A 24,025-nucleotide genomic window follows, 5' to 3' on the forward strand; every position below is an offset into this window, starting at 1 on the left:
GGTGCCCGCGGGCCTTCTTCCCTCTCTGCCCTCTGTGGCCCGCAGCCCTCTCCTCACGCCCCCAGGGCCGCACACCCCTGTCTGGCCTGTCCGTCGAACAGCTGTAAGAATACCAGTGCTAGTGGAAGTAACAGAGATAGTACTCATAAGATACTTACTGAGCACACCTAGTACGTGCCAGGCTCAGCGCGAAGGCCCTTCCATGTATCACCTCATGAAATATTTACAGTAACCCAGCGAGATGTGGTTGGTTATTATCCTCATTTTACAGATGGGGAAACTGAGGCGCAGAGAGTACGCTAAGTCACAGGCCCAGGGTCCCACAACCTCATAAGTACAGGAGCTGGGATTCAAGCCTAGATGCATGCCCGACTCCAGAGCCAGAGGGTGCTCTTTGCATCCTGTGTTAAACACAACAGGATGTAGGACCTCAAATATAACAAGCATGGGGAGACCACCGTCAATGAGCACAGCTGATCAGCAGACCCCCAGCTCTGGGGACCTTGCACGCCCTTTTGCACAAGCCCTTTTGACAGAGCCTCCCAACCTTTGCGGTGAGGAAACTTTGTATAATTTTTCCTTTAAAGATGTAGTCTCTCAACCAGTGGCAGGCATTAAGTAGTAATTGTCTTGTTTTCCGGTTTGTTAATTAACTCTAGACATATATAATTGCCACTCAGAACTTCACATCAGCATGAGCTAAACAGTGTTATCTGCTGAGTAGATACAATTCCAACCAAATGCAAAGAAAGTGACATTTTAGTGAGCGCAGGCAATCATATGGTGGATAAATGTACATTTGCTGGTGTTTTTAAAAAATTGTTCAAGTTCACTTGAAACCTTCTAGTTCTGTCACCTTCACTGAGCAGCCCCCCACCACCTCTAGACTGGAAACTAAATCCCTGGGCAGGGGGCTGGGGGGCTGGGAAGGGATCTTTAAAGCAGAAGAAAAGTGGCAGTAGGGTGTGTGAGGGAGAGGTGGGGCAGCCCTGCTGGCCCTGATGGAGATGGGGGGAGGGGGGCGGCACTGATCATCTGGGTCCTCGTCTCCTCCCTGACCCACCTTCCCCCCCACCCACACCCCCTGGCACCTCCTACTCAGCCTGCCACTTTGCTCCTTGAGCATACCATTTGCAGGACTCCTTTCTCTTCCCAGATATAGGAAGAGCCCTAGGGTTCAGGGAGGCCCTGGCCCCTGAGAGCCCTGTAGCCCAGCCTGGCTGGGTCAGTGACCAAGAGAGAGACGGTGTCCCAGCCAGCCAGGACTAGAACAGGCCTGGGGCTTGGATCTACATGCTCCACTCACTGTGCCCAACAACCCCTCCCCCCAGCCCCCAGGCAGGGCGAGTGGAATGGCCTCTTTCTCCCATATCTGCCCCACGGTAGTGTCTTCTTCTCTCCGTTTTATCTGTGTAAAATCAGGTTGGATGCCAGTGATGGGTGGTGGTCCCTGCCCAGCACCCCTGCTCATCCCTCCGGGCCTGCTCTCTCCCACTCCTCTTAAAGCTGAGATCCTCAAACATGCCCAGGAGGGTGGGCACTGGGCAGTCACAGGTTCCTCCACAAAGCACGCTGGAATACGTATTTAATTCCATCCTGAGAATTAGAAGCCACTTTGCCAGGAAATAACATGACCGAATGATATGCTTAGAGAATGAAATCACAGTCACGTGTGGGAGAGCTAAGCTGAGAATCAGTGCCTGTTTGTTCGTCTTGCCATCTCCCGGCTGGTAAAAGCCCCCTTAAACATTTAAATAAGATTCAGAGAGAAAATATCAAGATAGAGGCAATGCCATCGGTGAATTTAATTCAGGGTCACAGCCTGAGCTGCCTGCAGGGCCCAGGACGGTAAAGCCAGAGGTAGGGCTGTGCAGAAGGGCGGTCACCCACAGAGGGCAGCATCGAGCCACTCTGCGCCAGCCCATTAATGAGTGAGGGAAGAGGCTCTCAGGGTGGCCAATCCTGATTTTTCCAGAGAGGCAGGAAATCTAGATTTCTTTTGTGTGTGAAAATCTCCTGGTTTCAAGGCTGGCAAATGAACACTGATGGTCCAACAAAGCAAGGCTGCACCCCGTGGCTTAGGTTTTCTGAGATTTGGAGAACAACACGTGTGGATATACGGGGAGAGAACTTGGTCCAGGCTAGGAACTCTGGTGTTCCCAGGGGCCGAGTTTGAGAGCCTCAGGGGGTGGGGTGCTGGGGCTCTGGGAGGTATCAGGGAGTCGGGGAGGGGCATCTGGTGTTCTGCCTGAGTCAATTGCTGAGGGAGGGCTTGGAGAGGGACTTGAGAAGGCAGGACCTCGTGACCCCAGTGTGGTCACCCTCTCTTCCCCACCCTCACCCCTGTGTGTTTCAGAGGCCCCTCGGTTTGAGTCCATCATGGAGGACGTGGAGGTGGGGGCTGGGGAAACCGCTCGCTTCGCTGTGGTGGTTGAGGGGAAACCACTGCCAGACATCATGTGGTACAAGGTCAGGGGGTGACAAAGGCCTGGCGGGGGTTCCAGCATGGGGCTGGCTGGGAGCCTGGAGGTCAGGGAGGAGGGATTTCTGCACAGGAGGAGTCTTGGCCACCTTAGGAGGAGGGGAGCCTGGACAGAGAAGAACAAAGGTGTTGTCAGAGGTGTGGCTAGGAGCAGAGAGTGGGACTCAGGGTTCTGTGTGATGCTGGTGGGTGTTTCAGGACCAGGAGACTAATGGGGGGGTGCAGGGCTATTAGTGGGGGATAAAAGTGGAGCTGATTTGGGGTGCTGAAGGGAACAAGGCCCTTGGGACAGAGATAATATTGGGCCCTGGGGTAGAAGGGTTCCTGGCCTGAGTTAGGGATGAAACTGGGTCTCCGGCATGGAGATAAAGGTGGGTCACAGGTAGCGGTAAAGCCAGGCATGGGCTGGAGGTGACGGCCACCTCTGCAGGATGAGGTGCTGCTGCCCGAGAGTAGCCACGTGAGCTTCGTGTATGAAGAGAACGAGTGCTCCCTGGTGGTGCTCAGCACAGGGCCCCAGGATGGGGGTGTCTATACCTGCACTGCTCGGAACCCGGCTGGGGAAGTCTCCTGCAAAGCCGAGCTGGCTGTGCGTTCAGGTGCGCTCACGTGCAAGGGGAGGGGGCAAAGCACTTATTCTCGGGGAAGGTGACGTGAGCCCCGGGCCAGGAGCCACTCACCAGGCCCTTGGCTCCTACACCACCCCTATCTTCCAGCCCTGGCACCCCACCTCGGGCCCCCACCATTCTTGCCCTTGTTTTGTCTCCCCCATCTGCCCTGCCTGGCCCTGTCTGTGCCCTCATTCCTCTGTTGCCCTCCCCACCTAACACCAGGCATGTCTCTCCAGCTCAGACAGCCATGGAGGTAGAGGGGGCTGGGGAAGCCGAGGAAAAGCGAGGAAGGAGACTCAGCGACTTCTACGACATCCATCAAGAGATTGGCAGGTGTGGGGCTAGGAGGGGTGCGGGGCCTGGGAGCCAAAGGGGGCCTGGGTCTGAGGCTCGGAGGCCGGGGAGTGCCGGGGCTACCACGAGCCCCTCACCTTCCTGTGTCATCACCCAGGGGTGCCTTCTCCTACCTGCGGCGTGTGGTGGAGCGAAGCTCCGGCCTGGAGTTTGCGGCCAAGTTCATCCCCAGCCAGACCAAGCCAAAGGCATCAGCATGGCGAGAGGCCCGGCTGCTGGCCCGGCTCCAGCATGACTGTGTCCTCTACTTCCATGAGGCCTTTGAGAGGCGTCGGGGACTGGTCATTGTCACCGAGCTGTATCCTGGGATAGGCTGGGTGGGTAGGGGACATGTGGCCAATCAGCAACATGTTTTGCACTTTACAAAGTGGTCCCATTGACAGGTGGCGCCAGACGACTTTTGTGAAATGTTCCCATGGACAGTTGGGAGTTCTGAAGGCATCTTGTGGGGACTTTACAGAGTAGAGTCTGGAGACTTCTGCAAAAACCAACAGTTTTTAGCACCCCTCCCTCCATCACCTTTTCTTAGCTTAAACTTACATAGCACTCGGTGTGGGCCTGGCAGCCTCTATGAGTTCGACAACTATTAACCTACTTAATCCTTGTGTATGCCTATCTCATGGAATCTTTTTATGCCCATTTTTTTTCAGATTTTTAAATATATTTTAGAGAGACGGGGGAGGGACACACGGAGAGGGAGACACTCCCAAGCAGACTCTGTGCTGAGCACAGAGCCTGACGTGGGGCTTGATCCCACAACCCTGAGATCATGACCTGAGCCGAAACCAGAAGTCGGGTGCTCAACCGACTGAGCCACCCAGGTGCCCCTTTTATTATCCCTATTTTACAAATGATAAAACTGAGGTAGAGAGAGGTTAAGTAGCTCATCCAAGGTCACACCGCTAATAAAAGCTCATCCAAGGTCACACTGCACGAAATGCAGTACAGTGTATCTGAACATTCGAAGTGACCCCTTTTCAGATGAGCCTCAGCACTATTGTATTTGGGAGGCTGTTTTCACAAAGAATGGATTTTATCCTTTTATGATGGCTCTGATTAAACAGAGGCACACTGTGCTAAGGATGCTGGGTGGTCAGCTTGTCCCTCCCGTTAGCAGGGTGACCGTATCCTTCATACCCGCCTCCCAGTCTGCACTGGGAGAACCCAGACCTCAGCAAAATGCCCTGCTGTTACCTGTCATGGGCTTCTGGGTCGTTCTCAAATAGAGGCAGGAAGGTCCATCCATGGTCAACAAAATTCTGCTCTAACTTGATCTTTTCAAATACCTAACAGGGTGGTTGAGAGGAGATGTCATCCCCATTTTACGCCTGAGGGAACCTAGGCTCAGAGAGGTTGAGTGATTTGCCTGAGATCCTGCAGCAAATGAGAGGTCAAGCAGGGTGGTCCTATCTATGCACCCAGATGACGGCGGGGGTGTGGGGGGAAGGGTGGAGACACAGTTGGGAACTGGTATTAGATGTGTTTGAAGGGGAAGGAGAACTCTGCAGAGCTGGGATCTGACTTGAGCTCTAGGGGTGGAGGGCACTGCCCAGGGAGGGCCCAGAAGTTGGCACTGGTCACTCTTCTCCTTGATCTGGGACACAGATGCACAGAGGAGCTGCTGGAGCGAATGGCCAGGAAACCCACCGTGTGTGAGTCTGAGGTGAGGGCAGTGGGTGGTAGGGGTCGGGTTGGGCACTGGTGTTTACCCACCTGAGCTCTGAGAACTGAGGGGGGCGGGTCCTGGGCCTGCCATCTGTGCCAGGAATAGGCCAGGGGAAGTGGTGGCCCCTACTTCTGTTGTTTCCTGGTCTCCTCACATAAACATTCCCCAGACATTTCTCTCAGAAGGAGCCCCACCTAGACTCTATTCAGTCTCACTGCTGTTCTGCCATGTAGGGCTGTATAAATTGTGCACTGCACAGTTTGATTTATTATAATGTAAATGGTTCCCTCCTATAATTGTGCTGTGTGCAGCCTGTGCAGCTGTACTTGGAGGCCCTAGATCTCAGAAACCTCAAATCTGTGTTTCACCCGTCTCCACCAGCCATATGAAGGCCACTTCTCAGGCATGGCCTGACCTCTTGCCACTGCTCTGGCAGTGATCAAACATAATACCCTACCCTTTCCCCACGGACCTTGGGCCTCCCGTTTCCACAGATCCGGGCCTACATGCAGCAAGTGCTAGAGGGAATATGCTACCTGCACCAGAACCATGTGCTGCACTTGGATGTCAAGGTGAGGTGCAGGTGGGGATGGGGAGCAGGCGGCCCCTGTGGGAGGCAGGCAGGGGGCCATCCTCCCCCCTTCACTCAGCTCCCCTGCGTTCCCTTGCGTTCTGCAGCCTGAGAACCTGTTGGTATGGGATGGTGCAGAGGGTGAAGAGCAGGTGAGGATCTGTGACTTTGGGAATGCCCAGGAGCTGACTCCGGGAGAACCCCAGTACTGCCAATACGGCACACCTGAGTTCGTGGCCCCCGAGATCGTCAATCAGACCCCTGTGTCTGGAGTCACCGACATCTGGTAATAATGCTGGCACACCGGGCTGCCAGGGTGGACCGGGCCAGCTTCTCTCAGTGCCATGCTGGGTGGGGACTTGCTCACTGGCAGAGAGGACCTTCACCAAGTCCAGCTTCCTTCTCTGGCAGTCAGTCTGTGGCATAGCTCACGGGGATCTCTTGCCCATGTTACTACCTGCCCCTCATCAGAATTGACCCAGTCACTCAAGGCCTTAGCCCTGTCCAGCCTTGGCTCCTGATCTCCCCTAGGTGTGGGGCCTTCTCCTCTGTAGCCACCTTACCTTCCCGCAGTGAGGCACACACGGCCCCTTGGTTCCCAGACTCCTGTGGGCTTCCTGGGCTGGCCCTGCCATGACCCTTGACTCCTCCAGGGACCTCAGGACCTCTTGGTTGAGAGTCCTCCCGGAGGAGGCAGCCTTGTGCCCATCTGTCCCCGTGAGGCCACTCCTCACTAGATTAATGGTAGTAGAAAACTGTTCCCTTCTGGTGCGTGGTGGGCTGTCCACTTACCCATCTATTACTCTCCTTTCCTCACAGGCCTGTGGGCGTTGTTGCCTTCCTCTGGTAAGGACCCCCTGCACTCAGGACCCCAGTTTCCAATGATCTCCTAGCAGGCCGACCCCTAACATTTGCAGAGCCTGGGACGGGAGAGCAGTTTGGGGACTGCAGCCCACCCATTCTCTTCCACACCCCTGCTCCTTCCTGCACTGCAAGGGGCCTCATGCATGAATGGGGGGGATGCCCTAGCCTGCGAGTCTAAGCTCTCTCTACCACCATGCTCGTCCATAAGGGGCAGGCATGCTGGCAGCCTGCTTGGGAGGCTGGACAGAGAGAGGCCAGCACCAGCTTAGTGCCATCTAGGCAGGGGACTAGGAGGTCCTGAGTGGTCAGAACAGGCACTAGAAGGGGGAGGCTCAGGCTCAGGGTGGCATATCCCCTAGGCACAGACTCCTCACCTCAGGAACAGGCCATGACTAGAGGGAAAAAACAGGTCCTCTAAAGCATGGGCCCAGGGCAGGGAGCTGGGTGTCCAGTTCTCAAGACAGTACTGCCTGCTCACCTATTGGGGGGTGGGGGCGGGCAGGACAGGTAAGAGTCTGAAAGACTACCCTCTGCTCAGACTCACCCAACCTCTGCCTTCCCCATAGCCCCGGGGGCCTCCACCTGTCCCCAGCCCCTGGCATCCCTCAGTAGCCTCTGCCTCAGCGCTAGGGTCCTGCCCACCTCCCATGCCAGCCCCCTGTTCCTCTGCAGTCTGACGGGAATCTCCCCGTTTGTTGGGGAAAACGATCGGACAACATTGATGAACATTCGAAACTACAACGTGGCCTTCGAGGAGACCACATTTCTGAGCCTAAGCAGGGAGGCCCGGGGCTTCCTTATCAAAGTGCTGGTGCAGGACCGGCTGTGAGTACTGGGCCCTGAGGAGCCCCCTGAGGGCAGAGTCCCCTCATGCCAGCCCCCACCCCTGCCCCAGCCTCTGTCCTTAGACATTCAGTCTCCCAACTCCTTGCTGGCCCTGTGTTCCCATTTATAGGCTGGCACACTGAATCCTCATTCCTTTACAGGAGGCCAACTGCAGAGGAGACCCTAGAACATCCTTGGTTCAAAGTGAGTCTAGTCTTGCAAGGTAGTGGTACAAGAGGTGGGAGGAGATGGAACATTGTTAACAGCTCCATTTATTGAGTGCCTACTGTGTGCAGTAGTCACGATAGGCAGTTTATATACACGCAGTCAGTTAGCCTCACAAGAGCTCCGTGAAGGAAGACATTATTACTCCTATTTTGCTAATAAGGAAACTGAGGCTCAAGCTGGGGTATCATGGACTCCAAGGCACAGGTCTGGGCACCCCCCATCCTGGGGGGATCCTCATCAGGCTTTTACCTGCCTCTCGAGACCAGCCCCGGTCCTCCTCACTCCTATGCATCCACCTCTGTCTTGCACTGTGGTTGGTGGGTGGCCTGGCTGGCTTGGCCTCTTGGTTTTGAGCTCTGTGAGGCCAGAACTCTCACTCATTCATCTTCAAACTCCAGCAGTGCAGGGGACAATGCCAGGCAGCGGGGTGAGGTCCAGCAAATGACCCAGAAAGAGTGACTGAATAAACCATCCATTGAGTGTTGTGCTGGGTCAACTGAAGGTTGAGGTCATCTGTCTTTTGGAGTATGAGCCTGGGCTCTCGGATCATAAATGAGCTCCGAAAAGGACAGCCTTGGGTGGGTGGCTGAGGGAAGCATCCATGTCGGTCTGGCCCACCAAAGCTCCAGATGTCAGGACGCTGGCTCGCCATGGGGACAGATGGTGAGCTGGGGAGCAGAGCCCAGGCCAGGGGCCTAAGCACATGCTCCCGAAGGCAGCCAATGTACCCAGACGGGGCCTTGAGCCCTGGTGTAAGCCCCAAAGCCCACCCTGAGAGCCACTGATGTTCTGACTCTCCGCGTAGGCTCAGGGATTTTGTCCATACACAGGCACCTTGGCTGTGGGAGTTGTGACAGATCTGAGGGGGAGGGGACCCCCAGGAGCCCAGACTCCATGCTGCTCAGTCCACTGTCCCCTCCTGTGGACTTTGTCTCTCCACTGCCAAACTTTGAGGGTCTAGGTTGACAGAGGACTTTTCCTCAGGCCCTCTTTCCTGGGTTTGCAGACACAGGCAAAGGGCGCAGAGGTGAGCACGGATCACCTAAAGCTGTTCCTTTCCCGGCGGAGGTGGCAGGTGAGTCTGCCCGGGCCCTCCCTCCGTGCCTCCCACCTTCTCACACTGCAATTTTTCTCTCTAACCCTGCCGTTTTTCTATCATGTACCCTCACTTTCTGCTCATCTATCTTCATCCACTTTCTATTCTCTCAGCCCCCAGCTTCACTCCTGTTCCCTGACCCTCTGCCTACCCTGGGTCTTCTCCATGGGGGCTGATGTGGGCTTGCATGGGTCAGTTTGGCCCCAGGGGTCCCTCTCAGGTCTGACTCCAGTACCCTGTCTCCAGCGCTCCCAGATCAGCTACAAGTGCCACCTGGTGCTGCGCCCCATCCCTGAGCTGCTGCGGGCACCCCCAGAGCGGGTGTGGGTAGCCATACCCAGAAGACCACCCCCCAGCGGGGGGCTCTCATCCTCCTCTGACTCTGAAGAGGAAGAGCTAGAGGAGCTGCCCTCAGTGCCCCGACCACTGCAGCCCGAGTTCTCGGGCTCCCGGGTGTCCCTCACCGACATTCCCACTGAAGATGAGGCCCTGGGGACCCCAGAGGTTGGGGCTGCCACCCCCATGGACTGGCAGGAACAGGGAAGGGCCCCCTCTCAGGACCAGGAGGCCCCCAGCCCTCAGGCCCTCCCCTCCCCAGGCTGGGAGCCCCAAGCTGGGTCCAGCCCCCAGCGGAGAGAGCTCCGGAGGGGCAGCTCTGCTGAGAGCGCCCTGCCCCGGGCCGGGCCAAGGGAGCCGGGCCGGGGCCTGCACAAGGCAGCCTCCGTGGAGCTGCCGCAGCGCCGAAGCCCCAGCCCGGGGGCCACCCGCCTGACCCGGGGAGGCCTGGGTGAGGGCGAGTATGCCCAGAGGCTGCAGGCCCTGCGCCAACGGCTGTTGCGGGGAGGTCCTGAGGATGGTAAGGTCAGTGGCCTCAGGGGCCCCCTGTTAGAGAGCTTGGGGGGCCGCGCCCGGGATCCCCGGCTGGCCCGGGCTGCGTCCAGTGAGGCAGCACCTCACCACCAGCCCCCACCCGAGACACGGGGCCTGCAGAAGAGTAGCAGCTTCTCGCAGGGTGAGGCGGAGCCCCGGGGCCGGCACCGCCGTGCTGGGGCGCCCCTCGAGATCCCTGTGGCCAGGCTTGGGGCCCGCAGGCTACAGGAGTCTCCCTCCTTGTCTGCCCTCAGCGAGGCCCAGCCACCCAGCCCTGCGAGGCCCAGTGCCTCCAAACCCAGTGTCCCCAAGTCTTTGGAACCTCCTGCCGCCACACCCAGTGATGCCCCACAGCCCTTGGCACCCCAGCCTGCCCAAGACAAGGCCCCAAAGTTCACGCTAGAGCCAGTCCCAGCCCCCAAGCCTACACAGCCCGCCCTGGCTCCGCAAACCCCAGCGCCCCCCACCACACCCTATGCCCATATCATGCAGTCGCTCCAGCTGTCAGGCCACACGCAAGGCCCCGGGGCACCTCCCTCGGAGCCCAGACCCCACCCGGCGGTGTTCGCCCGGGTGGCCTCCCCACCTCCAGGAGCCTCAGAGAAGCGCGCGCCTACAGCTGGGGCGCACCCCGTGCTAGCCGAGAAAGCTCGGGTCCCCACAGTGCCCCGCCGGCCAGGTAGCAGTCTCAGCAGCAGCATCGAGAACCTGGAGTCAGAGGCCGTGTTCGAGGCCAAGTTCAAGCGCAGCCGTGAGTCGCCCCTGTCGCGGGGGCTGCGACTGCTGAGCCGCTCGCGCTCGGAGGAGCGCGGCCCCTTCCGCGGGGCCCAGGAGGAGGACGGCATGTACCGGCCCAGCCCAGCGGGGACGCCCCTGGAGCTGGTCCGACGGCCCGAGCGCTCCCGCTCCGTGCAGGACCTCAGGGCGGTCGGGGAGCCGGGCCTCGTCCGCCGCCTCTCGCTGTCGCTGTCCCAGCGTCTGCGGCGGACCCCGCCGGCGCAGCGCCACCCGGCCTGGGAGGCCCGCGCGGGGGACGGGGAGAGCTCGGAGGGCGGCAGCTCGGCGCGGGGCTCCCCGGTGCTGGCGGTGCGCCGGCGGCTGAGCTCCACTCTGGAGCGGCTGTCCAGCCGGCTGCAGCGCAGCGGCAGCAGCGAGGAGTCGGGGGGCGCGTCGGGCCGCAGCACGCCGCTGTTCGGACGGCTGCGCAGGGCCACGTCGGAGGGCGAGAGTCTGCGGCGCCTCGGCCTCCCGCACAACCAGCTGGCGGCCCAGGCCGGCGCCAGCACTCCCTCCGCAGAGTCCCTGGGCTCCGAGGCCAGCGCCACGTCCGGCTCCTCAGGTGAGGGAGCGGGGCGGTCCGAGGGGCGTGGCAGGTGAATGTGTGAGCACGAGTGGCCGGGGTGAGGGTGCGGAGCGGGGGTGACCGGTGCAGAGCGCTGAGGAGCGTGGGCGCGCTGGAGAGGGGCTCTGGGAGAAGGGGCTGGAGGCCCTGAGGATGGACTTGGCGGGGCTTGGGCGCGGGGAGGCTGAGGGGCAGAGGCCAGTGGGGTGGGGGGGCGGGGGGGGGGGCTACAAGTTCTTGGCTTCTCTGGGCTGCCGGCCGGCCGCAGGGAGGGTGGGCAAGTGCTTATGGGTGTGGGTCTTCACAGCTCCTGGGGAAAGCCGAAGCCGGCGGCGCTGGGGCCTCTCTCGGCTGCGAAAGGACAAGGGGTTATCACAGCCAAACCTTTCTGCCAGTGCCCAGGAGGATTTGGGTCACCAGTATGTGCGCAGCGAGTCAGGTAATAGAGGCCAGCTGGGTGAGTAGCCCCCTCCCCGCCCCAGGGGCAGTCACAGCTGGGAATAGTCGAAGGGACCTGGAATCAGGAAAACAACAATAATAATCGCATTAACTAATTCCACTAACTGGTGATGCTGAGTGTCCTAGTAAGCGTGTTACAAGCGCCGCCTCATCGAACCCTCACACGTTGTTTGGGAACTATTCTTACCACTGTCCCTATGTCACCCGTGAGGAAGTAGGCTTAGCCATGCTAAGGAGCTCATCCAAGTCACAGAGCTGGTATAGTACGTGGAGGGGCCAGAGAGCTGGGCTGTGTGGGTCTCTGCAGCCAGACCCTAGAGGTGGCTTTGGGACACCTGCCTTTCTTTGGCTAGCCTCCTCCCTCCTGAGAGACCCTGAAAGGTCTCTGTAACTGTGCGTAGTTCTGAAGGACCAGGCTAGGGTTCCCCTGCCCCCACAGCTCCCCTCCACATGTATGTATGCTGGAATGGGCACCCAAAGACACTCTTTGCCTCCCAGCCCAGAGGCCCACAATCTGGACCGTGCCCCCAATCCTGCATTCCTCCATAGCCCTGAATACCCTTGCTCTCCTTCCCCCTCCTCCCTGCTGCTACAGAAGGTGCTGTGTGGGGGAGAAGTGGGTAGGGGGGACAGGGACTTGGGATATGCCCTGCTCTGTTTCTCTGCCCCAGTGTGCAGGGAGAGAGGTATTCTCCACCTGGGGCCACCCCAGTCCCCCACCTGAAAAGGGATCATTACTCAGGGAGCACAGGCAAAGGCTTCAGGGGGCCAGGTGTCTCAGACCAGCATGCAAGAGGAGCAGGCCGTCCAAGCCAGGCTGTGTGCAGGATCTTTATCAACCACCAGTTCCGTTCTTCCCCAGTTTCCTAATAAAACTCCCCAGCACTGTTCCCGCTGTGCCTCAGCTGGGTTTGGGGTGATCGTGTCCAGCAGGGGCTGTAGCGAGGGAAGAGGAGGGGAGGAGGCCAGCCCGTGGGGGCAGGGGTGGAACAGGCGAGGAAAGACAGAGAGAGAAGCCAGCACCGAGGCCTGGGGACAGCTGATTCCTTCCCACTGGGGCTTCTCTCCCAGCTCCATTTTGCTTGTGCAGCTGATTTCCTGCCGAGGCAGTGTCCCCTTACCTCATCCTCTCCCCCCTCCCTGCAGGAAGAAGGCTGTCCCTGTCCACTTTACCAACTAGGGCTGGCCTCTGGGGGAATGGGGGAGGGACTGGCAGGGCTGAACTGGGGTCACCTTTCACCTCTCCTCTTGGCCCCCCTCTCTCTCCCCCCTACCCAGTACCCTCACTTGGTCTGGAGGTGGCCACGGATGAAACTATATTTACTTTGCGTCGTTGGAGCCTCGGTGTGGGACCCCTCCTTGGGGAACACTGGAGTATAGCGTGAAACTGGGGGCGTCACGCTGGCTCTCCTGATACTCACTCTAACTGAGCATTCCTCCCCTGCCCAGCTTATCCCCACCTCCACTCCCTCCCAGTTCCTCAGACAGGCAGTAGCTGGGGCTCCCAGGCGTATGGACCCCTCAGCTCTCTCTGCCCCTTACCCCACCCCCCAGTGGCTTGGTCCAGATTGGGATTTTTCTAAAGAGACTTCCCAGGGAGCAGGAAGGTAAATCCTCATAACACCAAGGAGCCACAGGGGGGCGCTGCAGTGGAGGGAAGACCTTGGCCCGTCCACAGCCCAGCCATGGGCGCATTCACCTGCTGGCTGGGAATCCAGCTTTGCTGAAAGAGCCTCTTTCTCTGGGGGGTCTGTCCCTAGCTCCTCACCTGGGCACATCAACGATAAAAGCTAACACTTATGAGCACATGTTAGACACATGCTCAGCCCTTCACATGCCTCTCAATCCTCACGGCAAGCCTAGGAGCTTCGTGTTACCGTTTTCCTCAATTCACAGACAAAACATGGTCCAGGGTCACTCAGGTACTGTCTCTTGTCCCTGCAGAAGCTCTCACTACTTAGCTGACCTGAAGGAGTATGTGTGAGGTCTAAGACCGTGTCCCCAGACCCCAGGTGGGACGAGGGGTCGGGGAGGTTGACACACTTCGGAGCTGTGCCCTGAATTTGCCTTGACTTTAGATCTTTGGAGACTACACATTTTGATTGAACGTGATGTTCAATCCCAGGAGTCTCAGCTCAGGTCACTGGCTCCTGTCACTTGCCCTGTGGTGCTTCAGAGGGAGTGGGTATCGCAGAATTTTAATCAGCATAGCGCTTCCATATTTGTTTTTATTTTACTTAACCAGTGTTTATAGAACACTTCCTTAGTGCCAGGCCCCGCTCCGAGTGGTTTACAAATGGAACTCCCAAGCATCTTCCATAGTCAACGAAAGGAAAAGATAGTTCTACACCCCGGGAAAGTGATACTCACCCCAAAGAATATTCTCGAAGGCCTGGCGTGGGGTTCTCCTTCCTACATCTGACTGGGAAGAGACAACCTTTCCCTCTGCTCCCTGCTGGCAGCACGAACTCTCCCACACAGCCCCCCGTCCCTCCACGGCCCGCGAGCCGGGGTTCCCGTTGACCCATGGCTACCTCTGTCCTCCCTCCAGATTTCCCCCCAGTCTTCCACATCAAACTCAAGGACCAGGTGCTGCTGGAGGGAGAGGCAGCCACCCTGCTCTGCCTGCCGGCAGCCTGCCCTACACCCCACATCTCCTGGATGAAAGGTAAGAACACTTCTCTCTCAGAGCGGGGGTAGGCAAGTGGCCCCAAGGCCAGGAGATGCTCAGGGGAGGGGGCAATGTGGGGGGGGCCTGGAGGATCACGTATGCTGTCTCACTCAGCAGCCCCCTGTGCTCCTCCCGGCCCCTAGACAAGCACTCCCTGCAATCAGAGCCGTCGGTGATCATCGTGTCCTGCAAAGATGGACGGCAGCTGCTGAGCATCCCCCGGGCGGGCAAGCGACATGCTGGGCTCTATGAGTGCTCAGCTACCAATGTCCTAGGCAGCATCACCAGCTCCTGTACCGTGGCTGTGGCCCGTGAGCCTGGGGCAGGGACTCAGGGGGGCAGTGATGGCCCATGGTGGGGTAGGGCTTGAAGGGTCCTAAGCTCACTGGGGCTCCCCTCCTCTTGCCAGGCATCCCAGGAAAGTTAGCTCCTCCTGAGGTGCCCCAGACCTACCAGGACACGGCGTTGGTGCTCTGGAAGCCAGGAGACAGCCGGGCACCTTGCACGTACACGCTGGAGCGGCGGGTGGATGGTGAGGGACAGGGCAGGCTGGGGGGTGGGAGGAAGCAGAAGGCGGAAGGCGCACAAGCCCAGGAGAGATCGACCTCCCTGGGCTCCTCACAGATCGCCCTGGGAGCTTGGGCCACCCCTTGTGTGGCCTCAGCCCCTCCCCCATGCTGCCCACAGGGGAGTCTATCTGGCACCCTGTGAGCTCAGGCATCCCCGACTGTTACTACAACGTGGCCCACCTGCCAGTCGGCGTGCCCGTGAGATTCCGTGTGGCCTGCGCCAACCGTGCTGGGCAAGGGCCTTTCAGCAACCCTTCTGAGAAGGTCATCGTCAGGGGCATGCAAGGTCAGTGGGACAAGGTAGGGGGGTGGCTAGAGAACAGAGGAATGCCTGAGCACCCTGGTTTTGCCCCCGGGGCATCAGAGTGATGATTTTCTGTCTTCACTTAGATTCCTCAGTTCTGCAATCTGCTGCTCACCAGGACGCCCCTGTTACCTCAGGGCCAGCCAGGGCCCCGCCTCCTCACTCTCCTACCTCACTGGCCCCCACCCCAGCTCCCGCTCCTGCTCCCCCAGCCCCTCAGCCAGTCGCTCTCAGCCCTTCATCTCCCCCAGCGCCCCCCAGCCAGGCCTTGTCCTCACTCAAGGCTGTGGGTCCACCGCCCCAAACCCCCCCACGAAAGCACAGGGGCCTGCAGCCTGCCCAGCAAGCAGAGCCCACCCCACCCAGTGCCCAGGCCACCCCCAGTGAGCCCAAGTCTTCCGTCCCTGACACTGGGACCCCAACCCCAGCCTCCACCCCTCAAGGGGTGAACCCAGCGTCTTCCTCTACCCCCCTGTATATGGTGACCTCCTTTGTGTCTGCACCCCCGGCCCCCGAACCCCCAGCCCCCGAGCCTCCTCCTGAGCCCACCAAGGTGACTGTACAAAGCCTCAGCCCGCCCAAGGAGGTGCTCAGCTCCCCTGTGGGTGGTCCCCCCAGCTCTCCTGGGCTGAAGGGCACCACTCTTCGGCAAGGGCCCCCACAGAAACCCTACACCTTCCTGGAGGAGAAGGCCAGGTAAGTGGGTCCAGGAGCGGAAGGCGGACCGAGGAGGGAGTGAGTGGGATGCAGGGAACACAGGGATGTGGAGAGAAGACCAGACTGCCCTGGACAGGGTTGGGGAGGGGCTGAGATCTGGTGCCTGGCACTACTAAGTTCAAATCTCTTCTGCCAGCACTGTGCTAAGCTCTTTAACCATATGATGTCATTTACTCTTCATAATTCAGAGAGAGAGAGAGAGATGGCACTATTATCAGTACCCGTTTCACGGACGGGAACACCAAGGTTGGAAAGGTTATGGGATTTGCCTGAGGTACAGAGCCAGTGAGGGGCAGAGCTGAGACTCCAACCCAGGTTCCTAGGATTGGACTTCAGAGGCCACACTAAGAATCACTGCATACTTGCTCCCTGGGGTCCCCGTTTCCCCAGCTCCTTTCCTCTGAGCACGTGGTATCCACATAGGGGCCGCTTCGGGGTGGTGCGAGCATGCCGGGAGAATGCCACCGGGCGGACGTTCGTGGCGAAGATCGTGCCCTACGCGGCCGAGGGCAAGCGGAGCGTCCTGCAGGAGTATGAGGTGCTGCGGACGTTGCACCACGAGCGGCTCATGGCGCTGCACGAGGCCTACATCACTCCGCGCTATCTCGTGCTCATCGCTGAGAGCTGCGGGAACCGCGAGCTCCTCTGTGGGCTCAGCGACCGGTAAGCGGGGGAACTGGGAGTTCTGGGGGGGAGCTGGGAGCGAGGGTGGGGGGGCTGAGCTGGGATGTCACCTGCTTCGCCTGGGCCCGCCCCCTCCCCCCAGTTTCCGGTACTCAGAGGACGACGTGGCCACCTACGTGGTGCAGCTGCTGCAAGGCCTGGACTACCTCCACGGCCGCCACGTGCTGCACCTGGACATCAAGCCCGACAACCTGCTGCTGGCTCCCGACAACGCCCTGAAGATTGTGGACTTCGGCAGCGCCCAACCCTACAACCCCCAGGCCTTGCGACCCCTTGGCCACCGCACGGGCACGCTGGAGTTCATGGGTGAGGGCGCCGTGGCGGCCTGGGTCGGGCCTTGGGCTATTCGCGGAGGGGGCAGCGGTTCACTCCCCTCCGCTCACTTACGTGCCGTTTAGTGAGCGCTTACTGTATGCAAGCAGTGAACTCAGTCCTTTCTGTGCTTTTTTTTTTTTAACCCCAATTTATCCTCACAGTAGCCCCGGAGATTGGCATAACGTTATCCCCATTTTACAGACAAAATAGAGGTGCAGTGAGGCTAAGTATTTGTCCAATATCAGTTATGAATGCTAGAGCCAGGATTTGATAAAACTGGACAGAGAATCCATTACTAGTATATATACTTAAGGTAAACCGGCTACCATTTAGCTACCTACTAAATACTCGATGTTCATTAGCTCTATTCCTCGGAGTTATTCTACAAGCCACACTTTACAGATGAGGAAATGGGAGAGCCAGAAGGGCTTAGTACTTGCCAGCATGCCATAGCTAGAAGGGACAGGCCCGGGATTGGAGCCAGGCAGACTGATTTCCACAGCTCCTAACCCCGGCGTTGGCCATGTTCTCTGTGAATGGGCACTCTACCTCAGAGCTGATCTGGGGGAGCTAGTGACCCTGGTTCCCAGTTCCTCTGCAGTCCTGGGGACCCCACCATTCAGTATCTGGGCTGATTCCTCAGGTGGCCCACGTCTCCCCTGGGGGCCACCCCCACTCCCCTCCTGCCTGCTGGATCCATGGTCTTGTGACCTGGGCCTCGTCCTGCTCCTCAAGCCCCCAGGGGCCTCCCTTGTCTCTCCTGCTCCCCTGCCATCAGGAAGCTGGTTCAGCTTGGCCTCTATTTCCTGTCAGCTCCCGAGATGGTGAAGGGAGAACCCATCGGCTCTGCCACAGACATCTGGGGAGTGGGCGTGCTCACTTACATCATGTGAGTGCCCCTGGGACGCACCTTCTGCCTATACCCTCTCCCCCTCACAGACTCCCCAACACACATGTGCATGTGCCCAGCCCAGAGCACTGAGCCCCTCTGAACCCCCACACTAATGTCCCCCTGGGCCTGTGAGTGGACCTTCTGTCCACATGTGTCAACTGAATTGTTTCCACAACAGGCTCAGTGGACACTCCCCGTTCTATGAGCCAGACCCCCAGGAAACAGAGGCTCGGATTGTGGGGGGCCGCTTTGATGCCTTCCAGCTATACCCCAACACCTCCCAAAGCGCCACACTCTTCTTGCGAAAGGTCCTCTCAGTACATCCCTGGTGAGTAGCCAGCCGCACACTTGCCAAGCCTCCAGCATTACCCACCCCCCGCCTCAGACTGCCCTGGCCAAGCCCGGAGCCTGAAGATCCCCCCAATTTCTCCCCGGCCACTGCTAATACACTGCTACCACTACTACTACCCCTAAGTGGTTGTTCTACACGCCACTGAGGCTTCCAAGCCCCGTGAGGTAGGCAGAATCACCTTCCCCATGCCAGAGATGGGGAAACTGAGCCCCAGAGTTGGCCAAGATCCCTCGCCTAGGGCCGGGAATCCAGGACAGGGACTTGGGTCTGTGGGAGGCCCGAGCCTTGCAGGCTCACGGTCCCTGGCTGGGCCTGGCAGGAGCCGGCCCTCCCTGCAGGACTGCTTGGCCCACCCGTGGCTGCAGGATGCCTACCTGATGAAGCTGCGCCGCCAGACGCTCACCTTCACCACCAACCGGCTCAAGGAGTTTCTGGGTGAGCAGCGGCGCCGCCGGGCCGAGGCTGCCACCCGCCACAAGGTGCTGCTCCGCTCCTACCCAGGCAGCCCCTAGCGGCTTGGACCGCAGCCCGGCCTCGGGCTTCAACTTGGGGTTCCACTGAGGCTGCGGGACATTCCAGGGCCCATCCTGAGCCGGGTGGGCCCGGGGCTTCGGACACCACCAGCAGCAACATCCAGCCGGGTTATTACCTCATGGACCTGCAGGGACAGAGCCACCCGCCCCCCGCCCCCTGGGCTCTGCTGATGCCACCCCGGCCAGAGCCAGATGGGGAGACCCATGGGCCAGGCTGGGTGGGGCTGGGGGCGCGGGAGCAGAGAAGCAGGAAAAGGGGCAAGAAGGGAATAGGTAAGAGATCAGGAGAAGAAGCCAAGGGATAGGGTGAGGAGACTGGAGGAAGGTTCTGGGGGAGAACCGACTGAGAAAGGTGTGAATAGCTGGAGAGGAGGAAGAGGAAGGAGCCCAGGGTATCAGGGTCGTGGGCTGGGAGTGAGTGTTGGTGAAGCAGGGACAGGACATGGAGACAGTGCTAGGGAGCCGGAACCAGCATGTGAAGGAGGGCAGCGAGGTGGGGGAGGGAGAGGAGAGGACTCGGGTGGGGTGGAGTGGGGTGGGGTAGCTGCCAACATCCCCAGAAGGAGAACCTAGAGGGCTGGGGGCTGGGGGCAGTGATTACTGGAACCAGCGCTCTCCTGTCCTCCTCCTGTCCCAGTGGAGGCAGCTCTGAGCACTCTGTGCTGGCCCCAGGATGTCCCCACCACCCCTCTGTGGCCTTCGTCCTTCTTCCCATTCATATTTATTTATTTATTGACTTTTATGAAATTTCCCTTCCATCCAATTCCTATTGCCCATGTTGTCCTGACCATCCCCCCCACCCCAGCCATCCAGCTGTCTGTGCAGCTGTCTGTCTGTCTGTCACAAGGAAAATAAAAACGGCAAGCAGCAGGACCTACGTGTGGTCGATGGGGAGGGATGGCTGGGGGTACAGGGTGCTGGGGGTGGTGGGACAGGGGCATTTCACCCTTCTCTTGGCCAATGAGAGCTGAGCTGTAAGAGCTAGCACCTTCAGACCATGGCTCCTGACCCTGACCCTCCGGGGCCCCACCTCTCCCTTATTCTTAGAGGGAGGAGGGACTTCTGCCTCTCCTGAAGTTTCTGGAGTCCTGGCAGGACTCCACCACTACCATCTAACCAGACTCTGGTGGCCCCCACCTCTTTTCACATATTCTGTCATTGCAACTTGGAGGATGCTGGGCTCTGGAATGCACCAGCCCACACCCCAAGGCTGGCTCAGCCTCCTTCACTCTGCCCTGGAGACAGTCCAGCTCTGGTCCTGGCCCCTGGAGCAGAAGGGGTTTCATCATAATGATTGGCGAGATTGTGATGATGGTGTGAAGTGCCACAGAAGAAACCAGGACAGCCTCTCAACTCCATGCTTTTGTGTTAGGGCCGTGGGCCACCAGCTGCACGACGCTCTGGTTGGTGTGTCTGCTGAGATGGGGCCACAGTCGAGAGCCAACGGACACATCAACCTGAACATTCTTGTCCCCATGGCATGCTGGGGAGTCTGATGGGTGCTAAGACTCCTTGACTCTAGCTGCTTCCCTGCAGAACCACAGAATGGTCACTGGGTCTACAACTGAGTTGTCCTGCCCAGAGGTGGAGGGGAGGGGGGAGCCAGTTCTTGTGTCCAGGGGAGGCTGTTTCCCACCTCTCCCCACCTCTCCCCACCTTGGAAACTCTGTCCTTGGCAAAGCGAAAGGAATAAAGTCTCCTCTGAACCATGAGCCGAGAGGGTTAGCACTGGTGTGTTGTGATTGACTTTGAGGGCCCCTTGGCTGTGGCCCAAACAACATTTTGCCCAACCCAGCCCAGCCCAGCCTCTCTGGCTTCTCAGGACCCCAGGGAAGAGGCAAGCCCCATCATCATAAAATAACAGGGTGTTCAAGCCAGCTGGAAGGGGCTGGAGAAACGTCTTGCCCACCTGTCATTTTAACGATGAAGATACACAGTTTGCCTGTGAGAATCTTTAATCCCCTACTCACCACAAGTGTTTTCATATAAAAATGAGGTGCCTGAACTCATATCTTGATAAATGGTAAAATTTCTCTCCCATCCCCATTCTGATGTTGAGCTCCCTTCCCATCTCCATTGAAAATGGAATATGAACTGCTTGTTCCAAACCCGGAGGAGCAAAGGTAATTTACGTCAGCAGAGCTGTGTCAAAATTGCTCTGATCAAAAGGTGACAGTGCTCCACACCTGGGCGGACAGTTACAAGGCATGGAGGCAAGTGCCCTGGGTTGGCTAGCCTGGACTCCAGGCAAGTCCCAGAGGGGTGAACTGAACCCCTTCTCCCAGGCAGTCTGATGCCCCTATCCACAATTTTTGGGTTTAGGACCCAAAAGGGGCTTGGGCAGACCTAGAACTGGGGAGTCAGTGTTAATGCCAATCTCCAGGCACAGTCAGACCCAGCCCAGTCAGACCGTATCATGTCACATGGAGGGAAGTGAGCGGGACTGGGGTGGTAGGAGGGGATGCTGTTCTGAAAAATCTTTACCGTCCCCTCTAGGTTGATCTCAGTTTACCGCCAGAGGGCACAGTGCAGAAATGATAAGCCTAGACTCCTGGGGCCAGGCAGTGAAGTCCCTCCCCCGCCCCCGCTACTCTGGCTTCATTCAGGGGCACCCCCACAAACACTTGCACCCTTTAACCGACAGTGTCCTGGGAACAGCATGTTGTCCAACTGTCTGGGGACTGACCAGAGAGTAAAGCTGCCCCAGTGGGGAGCTGAATCTCTTGCCAGCCTGGGCCCTTGTCTGGTACTACCAGGAGTGGGATGGTTACCCCCTGCCCTGGGAGGGGATGGGGCTGCATCCAACTGCCCAGCTGTCCAGGTGCTGACATGAAGTGCACCCCAGAGCTGCTCAGGTTTCCCCCTCGGGTCTGCCTCAGCGGCTGAGCCAGCATCCCAAACATCCTCAGGCTAAATAAGGAGCCCGCTTAGGTCATAGGGCGGGGCTGGGGTCCCCGGGGGGGCTTGGGGCAACCAAGCCAAACAAGGCAAGGAGGGGAGCGATGTATAAAACCAGGGCCCTGGGCTGAGCACCTGCCCGTGCCCCTACTGTGCCTTCCTGAAGTGCTCTGTCCCACCTGCCACCCAGCTAGTGGACCCAAGTCCCGAAGTCGACCCGCCCACGGTGAGTCCCTATTCTCAGACCAGCCCCAGACACTCCCATCCCCAGGATGTTCTGAATTGACAGGGGAAAAGCTGAAAGTCAAAGTCTCTGTGTCAGCCTAGACTCCATGTTTGTTTTGCACTCCCCAGATGTCCAAGGCAGCTCCTGCCAAAAAACCAGCCGCTACGGCCCCGCCTCCGGGATGTACTCTGGATATCAACGACCCCCAGGTCCAGAGAGCGGCCATTCGCATCCAGGCCTCTTACCGGGGCCACAGGTGAGGGGGAGCCCGGAGCCCTCAGGAGAAGGGGAGCGGGAACTGCAGAAAGCGCACTGCTGCGTGGGGGTGGGTGGGAGCTGAGCAGTGTTACGGACCGCTGGGGTCACTGGACTTAGGGGAGAGCGGTTGGCGAGGTGTGGAAAGGCGGCCGACAAAAGCACATCATTTCATCAGGGTAACAATTCAAGAGCAGGCCCCCTCCCAACCCACCCCCACATTTAAAGTTCTAGCGGGCCGAGGGGGCGGGCAGGGGATTTGGTGCGGGCGGTCCAGATCCGCGTGGTGGGAGCTCTGGGCCCTGACCCGGCTCTCGGATAGGTCCCGGAAGGAGCTTCGCGAGAAGGGGCCGCCACGAGTGCTGGAGCCGCTGAAGGACGTGGTGCTGATCGAGGGCAGCGCGGCCAAGCTGACTTGCCGCATTGCCGCTTTTCCGGACCCATTCATCCGCTGGAGCAAAGATGGCAAGGAGCTGCGCGACGGGCCCAAGTATCGCTACGTCTTCGAGGACCCTGACGTAGTCGCCCTGGTGGTGCGCGACGGCGAGCTGGCCGACCTGGGCCAGTACAGCATCAATGTAACCAACCCCTTCGGCCAGTGCTCTGACTCGGCGCGCATCCTCGTGGAAGGTACGCGCGCCCCCGGGGGCGGCGCCACCACGGAGAGCAGCACCGCCTCCCGGCGCCACAGCTGGTTCCAGCCAGCGTGCGCTCACCGCTGGGCCTAGCCGAGTCCCCATGGGGTTACGGGCACGGGCTGGGGCGCGGCGACGCGCGGGCTGGCTAGCCCTTCCTGCCTCAGGATCCCATCCGGTCCCCCTCCCCGCCAAGACGGAGAAGTCCGCTATGGGCTCCAATCACTCCACTCCAGGGCCCCAAGGTCACAGCGAGCCAGAGGCAGAGCCAGGGTTAGGGCCTGGGCCTCCTGGCTCCGCCCCAGGGCGATGTTCATTCCTCGGACTGTCTCCGTCCAGGGCACCGAGATGTGTAAACGTTCCCGGGCTTTCACTCATAGTATCTCTTTTTTTGATCCTCCATCTCACGGTGGGAAGGAGCAGGGGCAGCTACTAGTCCGGTTTAACAGCTGAGGAAATGAAGCCCCAGAGAGGCTAGACTTGCCCAACGTCACACTACGAGCTTAAATCCATCTCATATTGAGGGCGGGGTATTATCTGGGGAAGTGATGCCCCTGCCCCGCCTCACCCCTAAAGACCCTCACTGGGTCGCACGCCCTTTCTCTTCTAGTCCCTGCGAAGATTCAAAAGGGACCGGGTAACACTAAGGCACGCAAAGGCACCACGGTGACGCTGACCGCGGAGATCATGGGCGAGCCTGCGCCCGACGTCGGCTGGACCAAGGACGGGGAGGACATCGAGGAGGATGACAGGCGAGGGCGGGGATCTGCCGCTGGGGCGGAACGGGGCCCAGAACCCTGGCGAGAGTGGGCCGGGGGCGGGGAACGCGAGCTGAGGACCAGAGCTGGCTAACCAGCCTGGCCCCGGGCGCCCGTAACCTGACCTCGGCCCGCCCTCCCCGCTCCCCCTCTCCCTGCCAGGGTGTTCTTCGAGATCGGCAGTACCACCACGACGCTGACCATTCGCCGGGCCACGCCCGAGGACAGCGGCAAGTACGAGGTGTACGTGGAGAACAGCCTGGGCATGGACCAGAGCTTTGCTCGCGTGGACGTGGCCTGAAAGGAACGCTCGGACCGTTCGCCCTGGCTCCAAGCCCCGGGGTGGGTGGGACCGACGACCCTCCTCCATCTTGCTTAATAAAGCTGCTCTCTCTGACCCTCCGCGTGTTCTGGTCTTTGGGGACGCCGTTTCCTCTCCCTCGCACTCGCACCCACGCTTACTCCAGACCCACACACCAAGGTCACAGAATGTTGGGGTCGGAATGTTTGGAGAGTGCCTGGCTCAGTGCTTTATGTTACGGACTGTAAATCTGAGATCAGCTTTCCCTCACCGTCCGGAGCTCCTTCGCTTCCCAGTGGGACGGCGCGAGGAGCTTATGACTCCTCCTCCTCTTTTTCTGCCTACCTCAGGCCCCAGCCACTCGCCGGGGTTGGCGTCCTCGCCACGCCCATCTCACCGATGGCCACACCCCCTCTCGTCTCTAGGCCCGCCTCTCCCTGTGACCCTGTTCCCACTTCAGCCGCTACTCCTGGGCCCATTCCCAGACGGTTCAAGGTCCTAATCTTAGCTTCCAGCCTCTGCCTCTTAGGCCCCACCCTTCTTCTCT

The 24,025-nt window shown here is 59.3% G+C and overlaps 2 protein-coding genes across 10 annotated transcripts in view; both read left to right on the forward strand.

The window, feature by feature from the left end:
- SPEG (striated muscle enriched protein kinase) overlaps nt 1–19,278 on the forward strand; it is a 55,473-nt gene extending 36,195 nt beyond the window's left edge. For 7 of the 9 annotated variants that reach the window (XM_045867930.3, XM_045867929.3, XM_054506008.2 and 4 more), the window contains 23 exons: nt 2,357–2,469; nt 2,913–3,081; nt 3,330–3,426; nt 3,545–3,745; nt 5,053–5,110; nt 5,608–5,685; nt 5,792–5,970; nt 6,504–6,530; nt 7,221–7,373; nt 7,535–7,577; nt 8,608–8,676; nt 8,944–10,906; nt 11,217–11,348; nt 13,920–14,036; nt 14,183–14,350; nt 14,449–14,571; nt 14,727–14,894; nt 14,999–15,608; nt 16,053–16,292; nt 16,396–16,619; nt 17,442–17,517; nt 17,699–17,848; nt 18,192–18,910. In XM_045867930.3, coding sequence (XP_045723886.1) covers nt 2,357–2,469; nt 2,913–3,081; nt 3,330–3,426; nt 3,545–3,745; nt 5,053–5,110; nt 5,608–5,685; nt 5,792–5,970; nt 6,504–6,530; nt 7,221–7,373; nt 7,535–7,577; nt 8,608–8,676; nt 8,944–10,906; nt 11,217–11,348; nt 13,920–14,036; nt 14,183–14,350; nt 14,449–14,571; nt 14,727–14,894; nt 14,999–15,608; nt 16,053–16,292; nt 16,396–16,619; nt 17,442–17,517; nt 17,699–17,848; nt 18,192–18,384 — 5,351 coding nt within the window. In that variant the 3' untranslated portion in view covers nt 18,385–18,910. Of the gene's footprint in view, nt 1–2,356; nt 2,470–2,912; nt 3,082–3,329; nt 3,427–3,544; nt 3,746–5,052; nt 5,111–5,607; nt 5,686–5,791; nt 5,971–6,503; nt 6,531–7,220; nt 7,374–7,534; nt 7,578–8,607; nt 8,677–8,943; nt 10,907–11,216; nt 11,349–13,919; nt 14,037–14,182; nt 14,351–14,448; nt 14,572–14,726; nt 14,895–14,998; nt 15,609–16,052; nt 16,293–16,395; nt 16,620–17,441; nt 17,518–17,698; nt 17,849–18,191 lie in introns of those variants that run through there. The other 2 variants (XM_045867927.2, XM_045867934.3) reach the window with 2 other exon arrangements.
- Nucleotides 19,279–21,657: 2,379 nt separating this feature from the next.
- Nucleotides 21,658–23,570, forward strand: SPEGNB (SPEG neighbor). Its single transcript, XM_045867335.2, has 4 exons — nt 21,658–21,785; nt 22,107–22,414; nt 23,030–23,171; nt 23,340–23,570. The coding sequence occupies exons 1-4, from the start codon at nt 21,658–21,660 to the stop codon at nt 23,476–23,478; spliced, it is 717 nt and encodes a 238-aa protein (XP_045723291.1). The 3' UTR covers nt 23,479–23,570.
- Nucleotides 23,571–24,025: the final 455 nt, after the last annotated feature.

The sequence above is a fragment of the Mirounga angustirostris genome, unplaced genomic scaffold (assembly GCF_029215605.1).
Source record: "Mirounga angustirostris isolate CCGP_5_RB_7025 unplaced genomic scaffold, mMirAng1.0.hap1 SCAF_3, whole genome shotgun sequence".
Taxonomy (NCBI): Eukaryota; Metazoa; Chordata; class Mammalia; order Carnivora; family Phocidae; genus Mirounga; species Mirounga angustirostris.